A 24,457-nucleotide genomic window follows, 5' to 3' on the forward strand; every position below is an offset into this window, starting at 1 on the left:
GACATTGTGCTCGTTTATTGGTACTTGAGTATGGTATGCCAGAATCTTGAAATTTGCCGCACATTTTTGCCAATGGATCCATGGATATCAGTACTACAACATTGAACCAATTTTTGCCACGTTTGTGTTTCTGAATATACTACATTTGTTCGTTCTTTTATTTTCGATTTGCCATTTCTATTAGGCCTTGAGGATACATATATCCATTGAACTTTGGATAAGTTTGTCACTTTGTCAACATTCAGAATGTTATTGTAAAAAAATGTGGCACGAGTCAGGCGTTCTTTCTGTGATGTGTTTTGCAGTCTATTATTGCGAGGTTTGGATAAGTTGCTTTCAATGGTTCATGGTGACATATTGATATAATGAAAAATATGATCAATCAAACACTTCTTAGGATGAAAAAATTGTCAGAAAATATGGCATGAGTCATGCGTTTTGTCTGTGATTTGTATTGCAGAAATAAAGCTGTATCTTGAACTTGAATTGCCTAACTGTAATTCTGATACAGGATAGTGCTTACATGCTGTCTGTCTGTCTGTCTGTATGTATGTGTGAATGTATTTGTGTGTGTATGTATGTATGCATATATGAATGCCTATATGCATGTATGCATGAATGTATGTATGTTCGCGTGTGTGTCTGCGCTTGTATGCGTGCGTGAGTGTGTGAGCGCACCTTTCACCTTTCACACGTCAGCCATTAGACTGAGTCGTGACAAAATTACAGATGCTATTTTTTCATTGAACTGATTTACCAGTTAGTCTTAAAACAGTGTTTCGGAAGCACTAACATAATATATTCTTTACCTTCAGTAAACGGTGGAGTCAGCAGCTGGAGCTCTTGGAGTGGCGCCTGTACACAAACCTGTGGTACATCTCATACTGTTTCCAAAACCCGTAGTCGAACCTGCACGAATCCATCTCCAGCTTACGGTGGATCTTCCTGTACGGAGACTCTTTCAGAAACGTCTGTCTTTAACTGCGGCCTGCCTGCATGTACAGGTAGACATTTGCATTTAATATTAGTAATAATTTGTTCATATTCCTATATACTTCATACAAGCAAAAGCACAAACTTACTGCAATTGACATCCTTCAAAAATTTACTCCGAAAAACATCATAAGGCCAAAGTTACCAATAGTGGCATTTGAAAATATCAGCGGTGTCGTGGTAGCCTCGTGGGTAAAACGTTCGCTCGTCCTGCCGAAGACCCGGTTCGTTTCTCCAAATGGGTACATTTTATGAAGCCCAATTCTGGTGTAATATTGGCGCATTGTTGCTAAAAGCGACGTAAAACAAAAGTCACTCACTCATTCACAAAAACTTTAGAAATAAGGGAACGAATAATTTTATTTCTGTTATTGATGTTTTTTCCTCTTATTCTCTGAAAAAGGAACGTTGTGGAACCGTTCGAAATTCAGTTATCCAATGGACTGTCCTTGATGAAATGAAATAAATGAAATAGCCGAAATATACCATGTCTATTCAAATAGAATGTCTTTGCTTTTCTGATATATTGATCATCATATTTTCAGCAACACCACCAAACTTTGGCACCTGCAGCACCACCTGTTCTGGGACAAACGTTGTCTGCAATAACGGATATTGTGTGTGCAGCATCATGTACATCAAACTTGGCAGCAGTTGTGTCCAGGGTAAGTATTTGAAGCAAATAACCGTCTTCTACGTCGTAACAAACCGCCCAGCAAAAGTCAAAAGTCAAAATGAAGAAAAAGAAGTAAGTATGGGTTTTAGATAGGGCTGGTTATCGATATAAATCATAGAGATCGGTAATCGTTAACAAAATATCGGAATATCGGAAGCGTTACTTATAGCAAGAATGCCAAAACTGTTATTTGACATCACTGGTTAGTTGTGACATGTTTTTGTATAGATTATCAACAAAATAGCGTCATGAACATAATTTAGAAGGAGACCATGAATAAAGTCCTACATTTGTATATTGTGTGAGAAATCTATCACAAAAGGTTAATGTACGATATTATTGATCTCACAATTTACATATCGATAATCGTTTTTTTGAAATCGACGATATTTCGATCATTTTAGCCTGCCCTAGTTTCAGACCAAAGCAGGTGTAAGTCCCATAACTGTCTCTAGAATGCACTGAATCGTGAATACCAATGGAATGTGTACAGATACAATCATATACAAACTATACACTGCTATTTGGTCTGGATCAGATATTTCAGAATGCTGTGATATCGGTTGAAAAAAATGACAGATGTCCACGCAGATTGATCACAATAACCTTCATCAAACATTTCTAAAAGTGTAACCACCCAATTCAATGTGTCGGCTTTGGTGACAGGAATTGGTTATCCTTGACTCGAATCAAATTATTTACTTTTTATTTCAATTTCAGGTTGCGGTTCAGCTGGATATGGATCAGGCTTCACTCTCTTTAACGACAAAGTGCTCAATGGTTACAACGACAGGGTTGTCGAGTCCATTCAAACAGCAGCGGCCTGCATGAGTCTGTGCCTGTCAGAATCAGGCTTTACTTGTGTAACTGCTGACTATCAGCATCAATCGAAAACATGTTACCTCAGCAAACTGGCTTGGTATAATGCACCATCCAGCTCCGGGGTCAGTAGCACCGTCTATCACCAGATTATCCGTAATTGTGCTTAAAAAGCATCAAATGAAAGGTCACGATTATTCTGTGCGTAAAACTGCGACCGTCGAATGGTTCTTATGATGTTCGGCTGAGATTTCAGCTAGATCAGGTAACATTATCTGCACACGGAAAAATTGTTCCAGAGACGTTTCAATAATAAATCATTGCAGGGAACAGAACAGTGAGTGATCTTAAACGCCGACTTCAAGAGAATTCAGTTATAATGATGGCTTTTTGTTTGAGGAGAGAACCCGTAAATGTGGATCATAGTTGTCTGGCAAAACCAGCACGCATCGTTGGTATGCTGTTTGATTTTTATGTGTTTTAATAAACGAAAGCTCGTAAAAAGAGGAGACCGTTGGCAGCGACTATCATAGTTCATGGTTTGACGTTGTTACCACCAAAGGATATGCACAACTTACTGTTTCTGGCCATCAGTTTACTCTTCTGACATCACGGCAGTTTCATTTTTCGGTGTCATATTGTCTGAATTATCTCACAGCAGATTCTTTCTCTAGCATTCTCCAACAACCACCGAGCTTAAAAGACAATTTACAATTCTTGAGAAGTGTTTAAACCATCACAAAAGCTTTAATCAGACCAAATCTTTGAAGGGCTTTTAGAAGTGGAATGCATAAGAACAGCAAGATTTATGGATGTCAACTTCTTTATTGTGAATAACACGACGTTTCGGAGTGTATGCTTGCTCCTTCATCACCTGATGACATCCATAAATCTTGCTTTTCTTTAATCAGAACGTTGGAACACAATACTCTCGGCGTGTGTTACTGTGGAGTGAAACGTCTTATTGGACACAAGATATTAAGACCTTATTCAAATATGTCTCTCTTGTTTGGCTTCTATTTATTCAGTGATATCACTCTCCCATACTTTATAACCGTCGATGATTTCCCATGACAACGACTGAGTTAACTGGCTATCAGGATTTATCACCAATATTAAAGCTCCAAATTATGACAAAAATGACAAGACCCTTTCCATATCCAGAGGCCTCGACTGTACGATTCCGCCTGCGTTATGAATCACGACCAGACAGTTAATATGATACCAAGGGGTCGCCAAAAGCTGACTTGGAGCGTGCCCCGGACATCATTTCCGTGGTTGATATTGTGTTCATATTTTCTTTCCGAAAAGCACCACATCAAATTTTATTTTATTTTAGGTGTAGACCGTTGCCGCCAGATTTCACCAAATTCTGATGATATGTTAGTAATTACAACTCATTATCTGAATGAGGCTCATGATTGTTATATATTTATTGGTATTGTTGTCCTGCATAAAATGTTACCTTTGTACTGTGAAGTATACAAAAGCATATTGTTGTATGCACTGAGCTAGTGAATGAGTATGTGTCTGTGTGAGATAAAGTTTAATACTGTTCAGACTATTTCAGTATTACTACAGTCCTCAACGTGAAGCATGTTGTAAATGTCTACCTCTATAAATTGCACATTCTCTGAATCCTGCAGCAGATGACACAAATTCCCTGTCCGTGGATTTCCATCTGTATTGTACAATGTCATTCCTATTCACGTAATGTGTCCGCTGTCGAAAATACATTGTAACTGTACGCTCAAGATGAATAAATGTTATTACCAGCAACGAAGCGTTATTTTTCCTACATTATGAAACAAGGCTAAAAATCCCAAGTAAATTGAGCGTGTTTACTGTGTCGTCACCCACAACCATCTTTCAGACATGAAGTGCACATTCTAACGTTTCCGAAAAGGGTTGGCCGAATGGCTGTCACATGGACCTAATTTAGCACTTGCTTGCTTCTCGTTTGTTTCCAAATTTACATTCAAATGTTTAGAAAAATAATATGTTTACATTTAAAGCTTCATTTAATGATAACACCCTGCCCAGGTGTTCAAAAGAAGTAGGATTATACTAACTTGGTAGATTGAAATACATTATTGATTTGTGTGTGTGTGTGTGTGTGTGTGTGTGTGTATGTGTATATATATATATATGTGTGTGTGTATACATATTTATATAGATATGTGTGTGTGTGCACACACACAAGCGCACACACACACACACACACACACACACACACACACACACAAATGTGTTGTTTACAAGCACAGAGTGGTCACGCCTGAGATAGAAACACAAATGTTCAGTGCGGCAATCATCAAACAGACTGAAATCAATTTGCTTGGAACTATTCTTTTCTCACTCGGCTTGTGTGCTTTCAAGGCCGACAGGTTCAAAGTAGTTCACTCTTTATGTTGATCTTGTGTCCTTTTTTGTTGAGAATTTCTAGCTTCTCTTCAGTACAGAGGTTATATAATCCTGAGTCTAGCTTGCTTGCTTCAAAACGTTCCATTTTATTTCGTAGTTGGCAGGGTATGGAATTAAGCACTATACAAGCAACCTTATTATTATGTTTTACAGATTAAAGATGGAAATGCAGCAGAGAGGGTTCGGGTGATCCTGGCACAGTCAGGCTGGTAAGGCTCATCATCAGCTCAGGGCCCTCGCCCCCTCTACACGCAGCCCTGACAGCGAATGGGACTTCTCCCAACGCTGCCTAGTCGAACCCATCAAGAACTTTCCGGAGAATATGAAGGCTCCCCAACACTGCAGCCTTCTGCATTACCCAGAGTGTCAGAAGGACTGTGCTCCCGGTTGAGAACCCGGGCACTCTCCTGATCTGCGCCAAGAGATCAGGAGGTACCAAACCAAGGGCACCGAGAACAATGGAGAGCCTGACGACAGTGTACTTGGGATGCAAGCGAGACATTTCAAAGGCGAGGTCCGCATACTTAGTATGCTTTTCCTGAATCTTGCCAATCACATTGCTGTCAAGAGGGACAAAATTCAATGATATAAATAAATTCATTGGCTTTATCAAAAAGGACAAGATCAGGGTTTGTTGGCAGGATTTCTTCTGAGGCTGTATATGGGCCTATTCCACAGAAGTTTGAAAGCATAATTTTCCATGACGCCCTGGACATGTTGAAGGTCGTACCATGGATGGACCTCGGAGTCAAAGCCACAGACATGGCGGAGACGGTAGTAAAAAGCATGTCGTTTGAGATATGCTGTTTGTGCCAAAGAAGGGCATCTACTGACAAGGTGTTGGACAGTTTCTGTAAATTCATTACATAGTCGACATTTCATATTGATATTTTGTTTAAGAACCACATTTTGGCGATTACGAGTGGGAAGTGACTGGTCCTGAGCAACAAAAAGGAAGCCCTCACTTTCACATTTAAGACCAGCCAACTTCATCCAGGCGAAGGAGTCGGTGGGATTACTATTCTGTTCCACACGCAGCTTGTACACACGATGCAGTGGTTTCTCAGAAAGCTTCTCCACAAATGACCGACTCTGGGCAGACTTGGTGAAAGACTTCACCTGGTTTACTCCCACCGTTGTATCGTCCAGCAGTACATCGCCATCAACAAAATTAACATCAAATTTCAGATTCTGTCCAAGAACCTTAGCACGCTAAAAATAGCTGTGGAATTCCTTGCTTTCATCATGAGTCTTGACATGCATCACCAGAGGATCATCCGATAAATAAATATGTCCAAAAGTACACAATAAAATTCTATCATGAAGAGCCTCCACATTAATTAAACCCCGACCTCAAGAATTGATTGGCATATATATACAGTTAAGAGAGGAACGAGGGTGGTGGGCTCTGTTATCAGACATGATCCTTCTGGTCAGGCGGTCAAGACTCTGGAAGTCGTGTTTTGTCCTGTCAACTACTCCAAAAGTATAGGAAAGGACTGGCACAGCACAAATATTGGTGGCTTTGACCTTGTTGCGAGCATTTAGCTCTGAGCTCCAGATTTTCTTTAAGCGAGATTTGTACTCGGCCTGAAGTTTGTCTTGAATTTAGGCATTCTGGAGCTTGTCTCGAACTTGCAATCCAAGATAGGTTTGGGCCTGATCTTCCACAAGATTCTCAATATACCCCCCCTCCTTTGTAACTTGACCGATCCACCATTAACTACCTTGCCACGTTTCAAATGAAGAGTATTACATTTGTCGAGCCCAAATGTCATGTCAATATCATTAGAAAAGGACTCGACAAGGAGAACCTGTTCTTTCAAATTGGTATCTCCTTTGGCAAGGAGCTCGATGTCATCCATGTAAAGGAGATGAGTAAGCGGTGTTGGGGATCTGTGCTGAGGAGGTCCGGGATGGTAACCCTCCTCTCTGTTGAGCAGAAAGCTCAAAGGATTTAGAGGCAAACAAAAGGCAAAGGACTGAAGGAGTCCCCCAGGAAAATTCCCCTTCTGATTGGAATAGATTCTGAGGTCTGCACCTGCCCTTGCGAGTACATCTCAAGTTGAGTCGACCAGCAACTCATTAAAGATTTGAGTAAATCAAGTAGTCGCTCATCCATTCATGAGTGAGTGAGTGAGTTAATATTTAACGTCACATCGGCAATATTTCAGCCATATTGTGACGACAAAAAGTTGTGTACTAAGAATAAACATATGTATACTTATTTAAAAACCTGCCAGCGAAGGACAGTATAACGACTAGAATATCACAATTCGATTAAAACTAGTTTGAGTTCAGTGTAAAATGTTAAATCATTTCAAAACATCACAATATAAAATCGGGCTATAGATCTCCAACAACTGAAGGAAGATCACCATTCTAGGGACCGCGGGGGCTTCCTGCATGGGCCCTAACTGGATTTACACCATCCCCTCAGCCGCTGGCGATGGAAGGGAATTTAGCCATAATTTAAAATAACAAATATTCTACGTTAAAAAAGCATGGTTGAGCTAAATTGACTTTGAAAGTTTGGGACTTACGTATCCTCTCAGGAGGACGATACTTTTATGATACTTTAACCCCCTTTTGAGGATACAGCCACTAACAAGCGCAGTTTGCTAATTTATACTACCATTAATAATAAAATGACATTTATCTATTTACAAAACATATTGTTCAAAATTTATCCAATAATTCAATTTCTTTTTAAAATTCGATAATTAAATGAGAACTTATATAATAAAAAAGATCCTTCATTGTTTTGACACTGAAATATTTATCCCTTGTGATGGAAAAATCAATACACATGCTTGACTGTGATTCCCTCATCACAAGGGATGTAAAATGGAGGATCCTCACCTTTAAGTAAATACTCATGTCTGTATCGAGAATGGCCAATACGGCATCGTTGTAGAGTGTGATCTTCAAATCTGGACCGACAACCCAAGTAGGTGTAACCGTTAGTTGGTTTTATTGCATGTAATTTAGTGATACCTACTTGGGAGTCCCAATTCTTCTGCATAAGATCCCGGATATAACTTCTTATAACTGGTTTATAATCACTGTAAGGTATCAGAAGTGGTGTCACAGATTTGTTGAGAGCGGCCTTTGCAGCAGAATCGGCCACTGTGTTACCAGTGATTCCAACATGGCTGGGCAACCAACAAAAGACGATGTCGTATTGGCCAGTAGCAAGATCATTATGTGGTTCAATTATGTCACGTAAAACAGGATGCTGACACGAATTGTTTTAAATTGCTTGAAGACAAGACAGCGAGTCCGAAAAGATAATAAAGTCCTTATGTTTAGACTGTATGACATATCTGAGGGCAGTTAAAATGGACTTTGATTCGGCTGTAAATATGGAAGCGTGATCTGGTAATCTAGTTGATAATGTTTTGGATCCAATGACAGTGGCACAAGCAACTGCGCCACCATCCTTGGATCCATCTGTAAATATAGATTTATATGTATTATATGTACTTCTTAATTGATTATATTCTTGTTTATACTGTAACTGATTTGTTTCTGATTTCTTTAGTTCGGTTAATGTCAGGTCAACTCTTGGCTGTACCAACTGCCAAGGTGGAGAAGAGAGCAGGCGGAAAGGAGATATGTGAGATCCAAAGTTTTCACACATTTTCTTTTAAGATATTTGATGTGAGGTAGGAATGTAAGATGATGGTCAAATATGATACCTAAGAATTTAGCTTCCTTAACTACTTTAATGGGAGTACCCGATGGATGTAAGTCTGGGTCTTTATGTGGTTTATACTTACGACAGAAATGGATGCAGTTAGTTTTGGACTTAGAAAACTTAAAGCCATTTTGTTCGGACCAATCATTGATTTTATTGAGACAGACTTGCAACTGTCTCTCAATTGTGCGCATATTTTTACCTCGACATGAAACATTAAAATCATCGACAAATAATGACCCATCAATAGAGTCGTTTTAAACTTTAGATAAGCTGCTGATTTTTATACTAAACAACGTTACCGACAATATGCTGCCTTGTGGTATACCCTGATCTTGATCGTAAAAATCAGACAAGGTGGATCCCACTCGAACCTGGAAATGTCTGTTTGCCCAAAACTGTGATATGAAATTTGGCAAACGGCCTCTCAAACCCATGTTATGAAGATCTGTTAAAATTCCATGTTTCCAGGTGGTATCGTAAGCTTTTTCTAAGTAAGAAATATAGATACTGTGTGTTGTTTATTAATAATACCATTCTTCACAAAAGTTTCCAGTCTAACCAAATGGTCAATGGTACTTCTGTTTTTCCTAAACCCACATTGGATATCGGTAATCAGTTCATTTGTTTCTAAGTACCATATTAGTCTGTTATTGACAATTCTTTCCATGGTTTTACAAACACAACTAGTAAGCGATATTGGCCTATAGTTTGAAGGATCAGTGTGATCGCGGCCAGGTTTCGGTATAGGAATGACGACAGCATTGCGCCATGATGAAGGAAAATTTCCCGTTGTCCAGATGTGATCGAATGTATTGAATAAAGTTTCTCAACAGGAATCAGGTAAGTGTTTAAGTAACTGATAATGAATATTATCAGAACCTGTAGCAGTGTCATGAGCTTGCTCCAAGGCAGTATGCAGCTCATGAATGGAGAAAACTTCATTATAGTCCTCTCTATTATCTGAAGCAAAATTTAGTTTCTTTTTTTCTGCGTGTTCTTTAGTTTTTTTAAATTTCGGTGTAAAATTTGATGAAGATGAATGTTTAGCAAACCTTTCTCCCAATTTATTTGCTATGTCAAATTTACTGGTTAAGACTGTGTCACCATCCTTCAGATGATGAACACCAGATCTTGAACCTTTACCGTTTATCCTTTGTACCATATTCCAAATTAAGTTTGGACACATAGTCTCGCCAAGACTGCCGTTCGTTTTGTTTGAAGGTACGACGTGCCTTCGCATTAAGTATTTTTAATTTATTCAAATTATGGACAGTTGGGTGATGGCGAAAATATTTCTCTGCCTTTTTCCTCGCTTTTTTAGCATGTTTACAATCTGAATTAAACCATGGTTTCAGCACATGTGGACTCGTAGAGGACTTTGGCATACAATGATCTGCTATATCATTTAAAGCGTCAGGCAATACCTGAATAGGATCAGCTACATCGCTGAAAAAATGAGTTTGTAGTTTTGATTTACACATAGTTTACACATAGTTTCATGCAAGGACCAGTTAGCCTTGGAAAAATTCCATCTTGTGTAAGATGGAGAATCAGCTGGGTTTATTTCTGAAAGGATAGTTGGGAAGTGGTCACTTCCACAAAGGTCATTGTGGACTGACCAATCAAATTCATTGAGAAGGTTAGAGTCAGCCAGAGACAAGTCCAAAGAAGAGTAAGTGCCGGTTGCAGGATGAAGGTAAGTGTGTGAATCATCATTATATATACACAGATCATTATCTGAGAGGAAATCTTCTATTATTTTACCATTAGTGTTAGTGCTTGTACTTCCCCAGAGCAGGTTCTGACCATTTAGGTCACCCACAATAACACAGGGTTTCGGAAGTTGATTATAGAGCGATTGGAGATCAGCAAGATGAATTGCAGAATCAATTCATGAGGGACAGAGTCGTATGCCTTTGTGTTGTCAATCCAGAACATGGGGAGGTTGCGGTAATATGTTTTAGCCTCTTCCAAAATCATTCTTTGTACAAGAAGTTGATCCTTGCACCCCCAACATTCCTTTCTCGCACCTTTCTGCTCTCTGTAAATTATATCATTGGAAGAGCAGTAAGACGACACGAGACTTGTTAAACACCCTGTGAAGATTTTATACTGAGTATTCAAACATGTGGTAGGGCGGAAGTTTTTGGGATCAATCAAGTCTCCTTTTTAGGGAAGGAGTATTGTGCGACCTTTGCAGAACCATGGAGGTCACCTGTGTCCACAAGAGGATTGAAACAGTGAAGTAATGGTGTTTCGACACAGGGGAACAGCTTCCAGTACCGGTTTCGAATGCCATCAGACCCTTGAACTGTATTATATTTGGACTTTTTGATGACACTTTTCAGGCAATCTGGTGAGATGTAACAGACAAACGACCTAGTTACTTTCTCATGGATTGCATGGTCATAATCACGGACCCATGGTGCCTCCAGGTTACAGTCGCCGGGTACAGACCACAACTGTTTCCAGAACCTTTCATTGGCATCCGTGGGAGGCCGTTTATCATGCTCACCATCACTGTTTGTTTTAAGTTGCCTGTAAAAGTGTTTTTCATTATTTCTAAAAAGTTTATTTTGTTTGATGAATTTCTTTTCCCAATTTTTCTTTCTTTCAGTCCAAACCTTTATTTTTACCTTAAGGGAATCGACAATTTGGAGAAGTATCTTTTCTTTCGTTGTTTTGTATTTCAGTTTTAATTTTCTCCAAATTGACTTTTGTCGTTTAGACATGGGGTTGGTTCCCTGATGATCTTAACTTCAGGCAAAGCTGTATCCAGGAAATGTATTTTCTAGTTTCTCTTAGTTTCATTTGAAACCGGCTTTTCTTGGTGTATTGTTCTTAGTATTGGATGTGGTTTCTTTGGAAACTGTGTGAAGTTCCTCCAAGGTTCGAGCGGCAGCATAGACACAACAATTAACTTCATGTAACGACTGACTGACTGACTGACTGAGTTTGGTTTTACGCCGCTTTTAGCAATATTCCAGCAAAATCACGGCGGGGAACACCAGAAATGGGCTTCACACATTGTACCCATGTGGGGATTCGAACCCGGGTCTTCGGCATGACGAGCCAACGCTTTAACCATTAGGCTACCCCACCGCCCCTTCATGTAACGAACAGTCCGCAGATAGTTTCATAGAAATAATGTCATTTAATAAATCAATTTCATTTTTGGGAAAAGATTCAGTTGTTTGTTTAATTGGCCTCCTTGTTTCTAAAGGTATATCAGATATTTCATCATAAACAGAATGAAACAAAATATACACAGGATTTTCGGAAAGATCTGCAACTGAGGAAGAGTGAAGATCCGAAATTTTGGGGCCAATTGGCTCTATGCCGGAAGAGTTTCCACCAGGAAGAAGAGAGAGGTTAACGCGGACGTCCATCAGAAGATTTTTGTCTGCTGCCACTTGAGCATTCTGCTTAAGCAAAGTTTCCTGACGGGCACCAGTTGTAGGTTGGACTGGCTCACGGGGCAAGAGATTTTTAAGCCGCCGGAATTGATCTCGGAGATTTTTCTCCGTCAGGAAAGCATACATGGGCATGGCATTGTCCCAATGCAGCTTAAGCGACTTGCCGTTTATTCGCGGATTTGCAGGCCATCCTGTCGCTCATGCACACTCTTGTAGTGTGGTTTTCAGATGGTCTTACCTAGATATTCTTGATCGGGTGCTGTGCCTTCCCCTGGGGCAAGCCCCATCTCCAGTAAGGTTGGTTTAACTACCGGAGGAAGGCTGACTGGGCTGCGGAGTTAATAGATCGTTTGCTCCTTGTTTGTCTGTAACCCAGTAAGAAAACCAGCTTCGGGGGTCATCCCTAACTGGGTGATGCACGTTTGGTTCAGGGAATAAAATTCCCCTATCTAGGCCCCCCAAGGAGAGGCGTACACCATCAGGCCCTTTCTTTATTATTATTATTATTACTACGGTACGCCATGACCACTTCGATTTTGCTGGTATATTGCTACCTATGCAACAAACAATCTAATTCAGTGTACGATCATTCAGCTGAGAATTTCTGCTACTGCGGTCACAAATAGGTCGATTTGGCCGGCTGCTGATTTGAATGCCATACCAATAAGGCTTCCAATGCAGAAAATGCTTGAGAAAGAATGGCGTCAGTTGTTAACCATGCCCATACTTGAAATGTTCCTCATGTTTATGACAGCGTCCTGCGATATGGTCTTGTAGAACGTTCTACATTGCTTGTGGTGTAAGCGAGGTGGAACCATCCAGATTTCCAGAACAAGCTAGAATATAGCGTAACGAATACGGGGCACAATGTATCCTCTTTAGAGTGGAAACACTCCTTGGATACCACATTGTGGCATATACCTAGCCTCTCACAACACCAGACACAAGGCCAGTGAATCAGGATAATGCACCTTTTCTACATGTTCACCAGGTAATAACTTTAAACACCACTTACACACTCCATGTTCATACACTAACCATTTGAAATCAGAGCTTATACTTTATAAAAGGAATCTGGGGCTCAAACACTAAGTCGACATGTAGGCATTCCCATGGGCACTACTTGTGTTCCCGTTCGTACGGATCATTTTTTTTTCTGCACATGAATCGGAATTTCTGTTCGTATTGGCAAAGTCTTTGCAATGTCACTTAGCAAAGACGTGTTAACTTAAGTTTTCGGAATCTATATGATCTGATACCGTTCAACTCCCATATTCACTCATGCTGCAATGTTGAATGAGTTTGCTAGTATCAAAATATGAAACTACATTCGTCATTCAAAGGTTTTTGTGATTAAGTCTCGTATGTCGGAAGTTCGCCATGACAAGAAGCTTATCGAAGACTTTAACTGATCTCAAATAGATACATATTGGTTTCTCATCAGTTGATCGGTTCTTTCTTCTCGACGGAGACAAAATCTCCTGGTTGAAAAGCTCTTAATAATTGCACTGTAACGACATTATGAAAAGAAATGAAAACAATAACCTATTACGAGTCTCAAACGCATGATGCACGTGCTGCAGGTGATAAGTGTGGAGCATATGAAACGCTTGCACCCCTCGTGTGATGAAAATTATCATTTTCAGTTTCAATCATCATTCGCTTTTGTTAGAAAACTGACCTAAAACGCATGCATTAATGTATTGTCTTAAACCATTCTATGGGACCCCCTCAACCGCAACTAACATGAGGCAAGTTATAGGTATGGTTAATGCTGGGTTGCCCATGAGAGAAATTAGGCAAGGAAATATCACCAAACAAACGATGTAAAGGATCTGCATCGTTCAGGTAGACCACGCAAGTCATCAGCTTGACAAGACGCAGCCCTACTTAGACTTGTTCGGCGATTTCCCTTTGCACCAAGTCCAATGTTAAAACGGCAATGGCTTCCACATCAGCAACTCTGTCATAAAACTGTTAGAAATCGACTGAAAACAGTGTATAAGACCAGGAGACCTGTCCGACGACCTTTGTTTACAGACCACCGTCATATAGATTGAATATTGCTGAGTACGGCGTAAACGTAAACTCACTCACTCACTCATGATACTTCATGCACACATGCCCTGGGGCTTTGGGCAGCGTAAATCAACAAACGAAACAACCAATGTTCTTTGTTCACAGATATTATTATGAAATCCGTGAATTCAGTCAAACAGCAGGCACATCGACCAAGAAACACATGTAAATTAATATGTTATCAGTGATGATTCAAAGTGAAAAGGAAAGTACGTCAAAAAAAAAGGGCCAATAGCTCTCTAGTACTATGTTTCCAGGATCATTATCTCTAGTAGGTTTCACCGAAAGTGGCAAACGTAATATTGCCGAGTGCGGCGTAAAACTAAACAATCTCACTCACTCAGACGAGAGCCAGTTTTGCGGTTTGTAACTGACGGAAGGACGTGTGTGTGGCGACAGTGGAACATGGCATATGCTCAAAGGAACATTCGGGAAGACGTTCCATCCGGTAGAGGCTCCTTGATGGTTTGGTGCTGTGTGTCGTTTGACTGCAAAATTCAGCTTGTCACAGTGAGGGGAAATCTGAATGGACAAAGATACATAGAAAAAATCTCGCGGAGGCATGTAGTGCTTAATCTTTTGATAATCATTCCCTATGAACAACGCCAGGCCACATCACGCACGCGCAGTCATTGACTTCCTGCATCAAGAAGCCATTACCACTCTTCAATGGCAGGCCAGAACCCTGATTTGAACCCTATCAAGCATGTTTGGGATATTCTGGAGCGTAAGGTTCGTCAGAGATATCCGTCAGTCCAGAACATTGATGAATGAGAGCAAACATTGCACCAAGAATGGAACAGGTTGCCCCAACATCGGATTTAGCGTCTTGTGCACTCAATGAGGACAAGGGTTCAAAGCGTCATGCAGGTGGGCAGAGGTTACACAATATACTGACTGTGCCTTCTGTTTCTGAAACTAGAGATCCTATTTTATGGATTGGGAGTATGAATTAGGACTATGCATCGTGTTACCCTTTTGGGATGACCATGCTTTTATTGACACTTTATGTTATCTTTATTTCAGTTTTATTACACGATCCGTGTTTAATCAAATTATGTCATTCAGATTCTTTATTGTTGGCTGTTGTGTTAATGAAAAGTCTTTTTAGTAATCTGGCTACAAAATAATTCCCTGTGAAGACGCACATGACATATAAACTGTGATTAAATATAGGTGGTCCTGCCATAAAACCTGGGTGTTCCATCTGTGCATATCAATTGGGGATAAATGTTTAGAAAGAATTTGTCAAGTAATGGCCAGATAAACTGATAATTTGGTTTAGACCCACAACTAAGAAATGTCATGGTTTTGAGAGATCCCCAAGAACCTCTACTTGTCTTAAAGGCTGAGTCATTGGATCTGGTTTGTTGATTACTTATCATCTTATTCCGAGGACATGGACCGTTGCTCATGATATGAACCACTGGTTTTCAGCACCTGATGCACATTAAAGATGACCGAGAAAACGATCAGTTTGACGTCCTCGTTCAGAAGATCAAGTTTAGAATCTGGGGGTAAAACATAAGTAAACGGTTGCCAACATATCACCAGGAAGGATGAACGTTCAGAATGTTGTGACTGAAGTCAGGATTACATTGCTCTCAGGAATATATAGGTTTCGGTGCATCACTCACTATCATGGGAAATAATCGATGAGCAACAAAGAATGCCAGTGCAAGCAAATAAGTGCAGACACACATTCCACATTTGGCGTAAAGGGCGAAATAGCTATGAGCATTATACCGCTAATTATGAATCGACGCTAAATTACGGTGATACCACTGGGTGTTCACCCAAAGGGTAAGCATGCCTTGACCTACCAACAGACCGCGACAAACACTCTTTCATAGACAGTGGTTGTTTGATGTCAAACATAGCAGAGTACTCTTGTCCTGCGGCTGTAGCCAGAACATTTGGAACCAAACAAAAGGAAGAATGGGTTGAAATCTTTATCGGCATTATTTCGTGACTAGAAAATTATATATAACATATTTTGTAACATATAGAATTATGTTGTCAACGGACAATATAATGAAAAGGTTTTATAAACCTCAAGTGACGTCACTTTATTGTCTCGCCAGGTTCCCCTACCGTGTAAACCTCTACAAGCAGTTTCGCGGGCATTCTCCAAGAAATTCCGTTTTTTTCCCACAGAATGCCCTGGGATTTTCTGAGGAATAGTCCCTGACTTTGAATTATTTCACTTGTACAAGTTTTGCAGCTTGATATAACTTTGTCTTGCTATTACTGAATATCACATTAAAAATTTAAATATCGCATTATTGAAAACTTCCAATATATTGTGCCGATGCCTGGTTTTCAACTTGTAGCCCTTCGCTTAATAGCTTGGCGGTTTTATCCGGTTTTATCCGGTTTTTAGGCTACGAAGGATCGCTGTGAGGATTGAGATTATTTGTTTGTATGAACCATGTGTTGTTCACAAGACGGGTAGTGCGGAGAACGTACATTGTGCATGCAAGGCAAGGTATCCACTGCCAGTCGCATCCCAGTTGATTTCAACAGGAAATACCAAATATTAAAATTATATCTAAAGTATATCTTCGGTTGGTTCATAAGTTGGATCAATACTGACTCAGAAGTTTTGTTTGAAAAAGTAAGCCCTTTGCCTTGGGAATTTCCCTCATCTAAAGTATATCTTCGGTTGGTTCATAAGTTGGATTAATACTGACTCCGAAGTTTTGTTTGAAAACGTAAGCCCTTTGCCTCGGGAAATTTCCCTCACATCACATTAGTTTATTTGAGGTTAGCACAGAAACATTTAAAAAGATGTAACTATTCCTAGTTACATCTTTTTAAACCGGGCTACTGGTCGCCAGAAACCGAAGGTAGATCACCAAACATGGGACCGTGGGCCTTCCAGTAACATGTTAAACCTTACGTTTCCTCAGCAATTCTTATTTTTCTTAGCTGAATATAGGTTTGTTTGCAGTTGGGGCCAAGAAAAATTTCAAATGCACTACGATTGAGAACGTGTTACTGATAGAACTGCTGTAAATGAACGCGATGCCCTATCATAGTTGCAAATAGCGTAACTAAACGTGCTGAAGAGTTATTAATGGGGCTATGACTTATGTTCCAATCGTAACCTCACTCAACGAAATATTGTCTATAGTTTCTTTCACACTGAAACAAATATCACAATATTTTGGTAGAGCGTGTTTTGCCTATGCACTAAAAGGAAACATAAATATTTTGACATGCCATGTTTAGTTTGAGTGACTTGATTCACACCAGAGAGATTGAGTGAGTGAGGTTTTCCGCCGCTTTAGCAATATCACGGGGGAGGGGTTGGGGAGAGACACCAGGAATGGGCTTTACGCATCAAACACGGGTCTTCGGCGCGACGAGCGAGATATGAAAGAATACCTTTACCTCTACTTAATTGTCTTTGCTTTTATTTTCAACTGTATTATTCTTGATATTATTTCATACAAACGACAAAACTATTGCCATAACCATATTAAATGTCTACTGAAAACAGTACTTATAAACTACATAATAAACCTGTGATTATAAATCAACTCCAACTGGTGATGGCACCGGACGTTCGCGTAAAGGTGACATCTTTCACAAACTCATGCACGGGCAATGTTTCTCCAAGGTCTTCACAGTAAATTAGTGAAAGATTAGCGAGTCTGTATGATTACCTTGAATGTAAGTTAAGGCAGTAAGGTTATGAATAATATGGGACAGCAACAGGTGCATAATGAGATAGCCAATGTAAGTAGTAGATAAACTTATCATGTTTTAATTTGTAAATCTTATGTTAACCACCTCGTCGCCATAGGACGTTGCTGACGACAGTTTAGCAATATCACGGCGGAATACATGTGAAATTGGATTTACACATTATACCAAGGTGGGGAATTACCCAGGAGCGAACGAACGAACGCTTCAATCAGTGTTCTAACGGCTGTCCACGTTGCTCAAACGTTGTCCATACCTATCTGATGCGTGACTCAACAACCTTTTACAGGTTGATGGCATATTGATAATCAAAGACCAAATAGCCAACTAACAAACCAACATATCTAGCTTTTGGAAGTAAAATGTCCGTTATGCGTGTGTTTATTAGATAGATCCCAAAATTCACTTATTATGGGTCCCTTGAAAGACAATCTCTTTCTTAAATTCAGACAAACAGAACATCCGATTGGATAGTTACTTGCAGTTTTTGTTTTGTATTGATCACCTAAACTGTCTTGACAAATACTCACATAGACGTTACTGTTACCAGACAGAACTGCTCAATGGTCCTATTAGACTCAGTAAATGAGACGTCAGGCTGTTAAATGGTTTTGAAGTTTTTTTTACGATCGATTGTTTGAGCTATAAGAGTGTTCAGAACACAAGGATTTTAGTCATTGTCCGTTTATGGTTGAGAAGGTGAAGAGGTTTTCAACTATGAGCATACAATTGATCTTGATGATAACCTGTGGTTGCGTCAGTCTTGTCAAAAGTTCGGCCATTACTTGTGATGAATGCAAAGAAGAACCATTGGTAGGTTTCCAGAACAAGAGAGTTACTGTAGGTGTTCTGTGGACAAAGACAAACATCACCAGCCGTGCCGAATGCGCATCACGCTGTTTTCTCTTTGGAGTCATCAAGTCCTTCGGATACAAGGACGCTAGTGGAGAATGTGTGGCACATACTGTGTCTCTGGGAACAACAGCAGCAGTGATACCTGTCGTACAAGAAACGGGATTCTTCATGTATTCAACTTGTGCACCAGGTAAAGGAGGCGAACTTTAATTATATCATAAACAGCCATACATCCGACTTTATAAGCCAAACCATGGTGCTGTATCAAGCGCATGTCACCTAAGATAGCCAATACATGGGAAGGGTACACAGGAACAATATTGTTGATATTAGTAGGGTTTGCCAACGGGGTAAGAACAACTAAACATTGCTGCAGATTGTTCTCAATGAACTAATGCCTTTCAAATTCCGAATACTGAAACACACCGATTTTAAATTATACAGTCTTATGAATATATAGGTAATTTTCATCCTGGCATTTTTTGGTTCATTAACTTTTAGCATGGACAGGATCATTGAAATACTTATTGCGTTCTTGAAAACCTGCATATACAGGTAATATAGATTATTACTGAGAAAAACTAATATGTAGAGGTAGGTTACATTTGAAATATTCAAACATGAAATAAGTACGCATATATCTGATTCAAATCAAATAATCAATAACCAAACATCGGTGCCGTGACGCATGGCACCACTCACATCAAAATGTTACATACCAGGATTTTCAGGAAAAAGTAGAAATAATACATGTATATTCCCCCAAATCTACAATTACTATCAAACATTGTTTTGCGAGCATGTTTTGCCACATACGTTCTGGATTCTGGTGTAGGGTAGATGCAGTCAAGTCAGCTTGACAACGCCGGAAGAGTCTTGTTCGACACCTTGCTATATTTGTAAAAAAACAAAAGTTGTTATCTGTAAAACTGAACTTTTTTATGCTTTAGTTCTTTTGTATTGTGTAACTTATCATCAAACAGAATGTTGCATACTTACGTTGAAATTCATATTCAGCTTTAAGATGCATTTTACTGCTTCTGTCATTTATATGTGTATTTCAAACTAGTAAATCATATATTGAAAACTATGGTGAACATATTTGTAAGGACTGTCGCCTTTCTGTTCAAAAGGAAAGAAATGTGCATTGAAGGAAAAATATTTCCATCACTGTTAATAGCTCAGTCACCTATGTGCAAAAATTCAAGTGATGCCAAGATTTAGTATTTTCATATTATCTTCCATATGTCTGTTACCTGCGTTTATATATTCTTATACACTCTTACTATTCAGTGCGGGTGTTTTCTTTTTAAGCACTGTGTAGAAATGTACGAGTTATGCCATTTCATATGGTCGTTGTGTTTCTTAATAACCACAACAAGTTAAAACTTTAAATGTATGTTTACATTGCTTTGCTTTTATTCTACATTAGACTATGTATCAAAATAGAAACTACTATGTACGAAGCTGTTGACGTTGTTGGTGTATGCCTAGTATACCCTTATGAACCACCAATACCCGCTGCCTATTTACTAGTGTATGTTTATGAATTTTGATGAGAGTTGACATCTCACAATACAGACAGGCAGTGGGTACTTTTGCTACAGCTCTTCATTCCAAACAATTAGGTAAATTTGCACTTTATCTACATATATACAAATTTCGATGATTATAGTACTTGCGTTTCATTAATGTTTTTGTTATTGATTTTGTGTTGTGGAGATATTCACCCCAATCCAGGACCTAAATGTCCAAAAGATTTGAAGACTGTCCATTTAAATGTCCGTAGACTTAAAGGGAAATTAGGTATTCAAAAATTGAACTCGGATTCTTTGATGTAATATGTCTAACAGAAACTTGGCTAACGTCCGTTTCTAGCAACATCGATGTAAGAATCCCTGGCTTCCATCTACCATTTCGTAAAGACAGACAAACTCGTGGCGGCGTTGTAGCAGCCTATGTTGAAGACACTATTTGTGCGTCCTTAATGAATGATTTGGACATAGTCGGGCTTGAGGCGATATGGATACAAATTAAATGTAAAACAAGAAACTACTTGATTGGAACTTTTTATCGTGCCGACAAGAGCTCCGAATATTGGCATTTGTTCGATGAATCAATACACAAGGCAGTCGATCTTACTATGTCGGTGATTTCAATATTGATATTCTTCATGGACATAATCAAAAGACGGATAATTACGCATGCTACTAGAAAAAACCCAAGTAGTAAAACTTTGATCGATTTTATATTTGTATCTCGCGTCGACGTTGTTAGAGATTCTGGTGTATTAGATCCTATATAGCTGCCCTGTGTTCCTTAATATAACAGAAACTGTACAGAACAATCATTCTTTCAAAAGGAAAATCTATGCTTATTCTGCCGCAGATGTTAATGGTATGAATGAAGGTATTAACGGGATAAACTCAGACATACTTTTCTCTTCGGAGAATGTTGATAATATCACTGAAAATCTTACATCGTTAATGTTGAATGTCATGACTGAATACATCCCAAATAAAACTGTATCAATTAGAATCAAAGTTCAGGCATGGATAAATAACGAAATCCGATCCTCAGTAAGGAAGGCAATTGTGTACATAAGACTGCTGAAAAACGAAACCGCCCTAAGGGTTAATCTAAGTTCAGATCGCGCCCTAACAAAGTAATGTGAAGTGTTAGAAATGCAAACGTGATGAAACTATTATACGTAATACTCATACTCATGGTGCTAAAATGTGGTGGCGATTAGTTAAGAGTTATATAAAAACAAGTTCTGTTAAATCATCGTTTCTGTCAATTGTCTCCAATAACATAGTTTATGACAATGAACAAGATATAGCGGATGTACTCAACTCATTTTTCTGAGGGCAATCCAAAGTTGTTAATTCTAATGCTGATCTGCCTGATATCGAACTGCGTGAAATCGATCAATCCTTTGTCATCAATCACAATAAGTATTGGAGATGTTCGAGATACTTTTTTGAGTTTAGATACATCAAAAGCCACTAGGCCTGGTGGCATCGGAAAGATTGTATTGCAATTATCTTCATTGGCTATACCGCCGTTGATAGCTAAGTTGTTTAACATCTCCCTTCGTAATAAACCTTTCCCTTCATCTTGGAAACTAGCTTCCGTAAATCCGCTTCATAATTATTATTATTATAATAGGATAGTTATATAGCGCACATATCCACGCAACTAGTGCATGCTCAAGGCGCTGGTATGTTTTCCCTCGATCATTGGATGTCAATCTCAACGGCACATCGTATTATCAATGTCAACTCCCTGGGGAGTATGTAACTCTTGCAGCCATTAGGCGCACCGAGTTATTGTGGCTTTCTCATCGTAACGAGGTACCCATTCACGGTTACGAGCACTGGGACACATGGTCACAGTACTTTGTCCAAGTTCACTGCACGTTGCCGTACGCGCAACTAGGTGTTTGCACGTATTCATGTGACCACCATCTGGTCATATAGCAATGGATTCGTGGGTTCATAAGAAAGGTGATGGACACGATTGCTCAAATTAATAGATCAGTTGCGCTAACTAGCTGTGCCGCTAAAGCTTTTGAAAAATGCATTTTTAAAATACGTTTCTTCTTCAGAGATAACAATATTCTATCAAACTACCAAACTACGTACACTATTCTACCAAATCTGGATTTATGCCTGGCGATTCTACAGTAAATGTAGAATAATCAATAAAGTAAATGCCAAATGTATCAATGAATTGTGAAACTATTAAGGAAGTTGAAAACTATAAATACTTAGGTGTTACACTTAAAAGCGATTATCCCTGGAACGTAAGTGATAAAGAATAATTACACAATAAAGAAAATTAGTCCAATGATCAATTGTCTGAAAACTTTAAAATACTGTTAAATTCGATGAACGTTAAATACGTTATATATGTCCTTTATGTTGCCACTTTTTTATTACTGTTGTCATATATGGGATTACTGTACGACTGAACAGGCGATTTTATTGCCCTTAGACGCATTAAGAACAATATGCAGTGCCCTTCCTGGCACCAGTCACGACAACATATAAAGGAACACCAATTACAGGACATTCTAAGTGTTACGGTTAATAATTTGCCGTGACGAAAGGACAAGTCTAATATATTCCATAATATATTGAACAAACAATGAGCAAACTACAATGAATGACAGTACAGATATCTAGTACAATGCAATTGAGTCACAAATCTAAAATATTGGGTTACAAATATACAATATTAACTCACCAGACATTTACAGTGACAACAGATTTATATCGATTGAAGGTTGTTTACAACAGTTGAATAGACAAGCACGGTCGGTCTTGAAATGTTGAACAACGATGGCAGACAGAAGACAGAATATCTTACCCAAAGATATTCTTAATCATGTTTACAGAGCGCGATTATGTAGTGGAATTTTACTCAATTACAGTCTCTAACTTTTGTCTAAAATACCCAACAAACTACCTACTTAATATTTTGGAAGATTATATAATCTCTTGACAATACATGTATTGAATTTCCATGGGAAAGTGTGAACCTACAATCAATGTCCGACTCGACGAGAGCAACATGATGGGGGAAATTGGAGAATTTACAAGCCTCCATTGACTCTATTAAAATGAGATATCAGACATTAAGCAAACTGTTAGTGGAGTAGAACACGTGGTTTCACAACATCTCTCCACAAGGAAATAGCCGAGTTATGAAAAGCCAAATCAGTTCCTGACAAACAAGTTATCCTTAAAGATATACATGACCTGAAATCAAACCTCTTGTGCAACGGTATTTCAGAACAAACACAAGAAAACACCGAAAGTACATTGAGAAATTTCATGGTGAATGCACTCAGGTTCACTGAAGATCAAGAAGACAATATATACCTTAAAATCGTTCACAGACTACCCATGTCTGAGTATCAAAGACAACAAAAGCAATCCGCCTCGCAATCAATAATCGCCATCTGTATTCATATGACAGACCGTGAGGCGGTATACGGCGCTCGTAAATTCTTGAAAGGCAAGCCATGAAAAATATATGTCCATTCATGAAAAAGTGTAGGGCAATTCTTGGACGACAAGCGACGAAACTGTGGACACGTGTTACGGTTGTGGGAACTGAGATTGTCTTGGAAACAAGATATCCTAAGATTCCGACTTCGATTTGGCAAAAATATGACTGAAATATTATTGTACCTCTGACAATCGTCGCAATCACATAGGGAAAGTGTTTACTAGGGTTGTGCAATATGTCCGGTAAACCGGTATATACCTGTACAGTATCTCGCGATACGTTTATCGCGATATGGTTCACAATCTGCAATATATTGGGTCATCCAGAATTAGCCCCCTTGTATTGTCTGCCCTTGATTGCCAAAGCAACAAAATTTGTTCTAAAAGTACCAAATATACTTTTATTTCTATTGGTTTCATGTAACATTTTACAAGTGGAAGTGTCTTTATAAGTGACTCCAAAAGTGCTAAATATTCTAACAAATGCTTAAAGTTTTGTGGGATCGAATGGTTTCTTGTACCACCTTTTTTAAGAAATTAAATGACCTCAAATGGACAAGTCCTTTTAGAAAAGCAATCTTTTTAGAAAATCTTGCTTTTTTATGCATTCGACTTCTCAATGCCCTTCAAAGATTTTATCAACCTTTATTTAGACTTAATAGTAGAGCCTCTGGCTTTGAGTGACCATTTTGTTTGTTTTATAATGGGACATATGTTATTAATTTATTATAAAGGCCAAAGTCTTAAAAATTTTGTAGGACTG

At 39.0% G+C, this 24,457-nt stretch overlaps 1 protein-coding gene across 2 annotated transcripts in view; it reads left to right on the top strand.

The window, feature by feature from the left end:
* The window catches only part of LOC124272785 (coadhesin-like), a 136,410-nt gene that overhangs the window by 26,240 nt on the left and 85,713 nt on the right, over positions 1 to 24,457 (top strand). The window contains exons 6-8 of one of the 2 annotated variants that reach the window (XM_046707990.1): positions 816 to 1,004; positions 1,539 to 1,658; positions 2,390 to 4,258. In XM_046707990.1, coding sequence (XP_046563946.1) covers positions 816 to 1,004; positions 1,539 to 1,658; positions 2,390 to 2,658 — 578 coding nt within the window. In that variant the 3' untranslated portion in view covers positions 2,659 to 4,258. Of the gene's footprint in view, positions 1 to 815; positions 1,005 to 1,538; positions 1,659 to 2,389; positions 4,259 to 24,457 lie in introns of those variants that run through there. The other variant, XM_046707999.1, reaches the window with a different exon arrangement.

This window comes from Haliotis rubra, unplaced genomic scaffold (assembly GCF_003918875.1).
Source record: "Haliotis rubra isolate DU_JTF1 unplaced genomic scaffold, ASM391887v1 Scf1030, whole genome shotgun sequence".
NCBI classification, from domain to species: Eukaryota; Metazoa; Mollusca; class Gastropoda; order Lepetellida; family Haliotidae; genus Haliotis; species Haliotis rubra.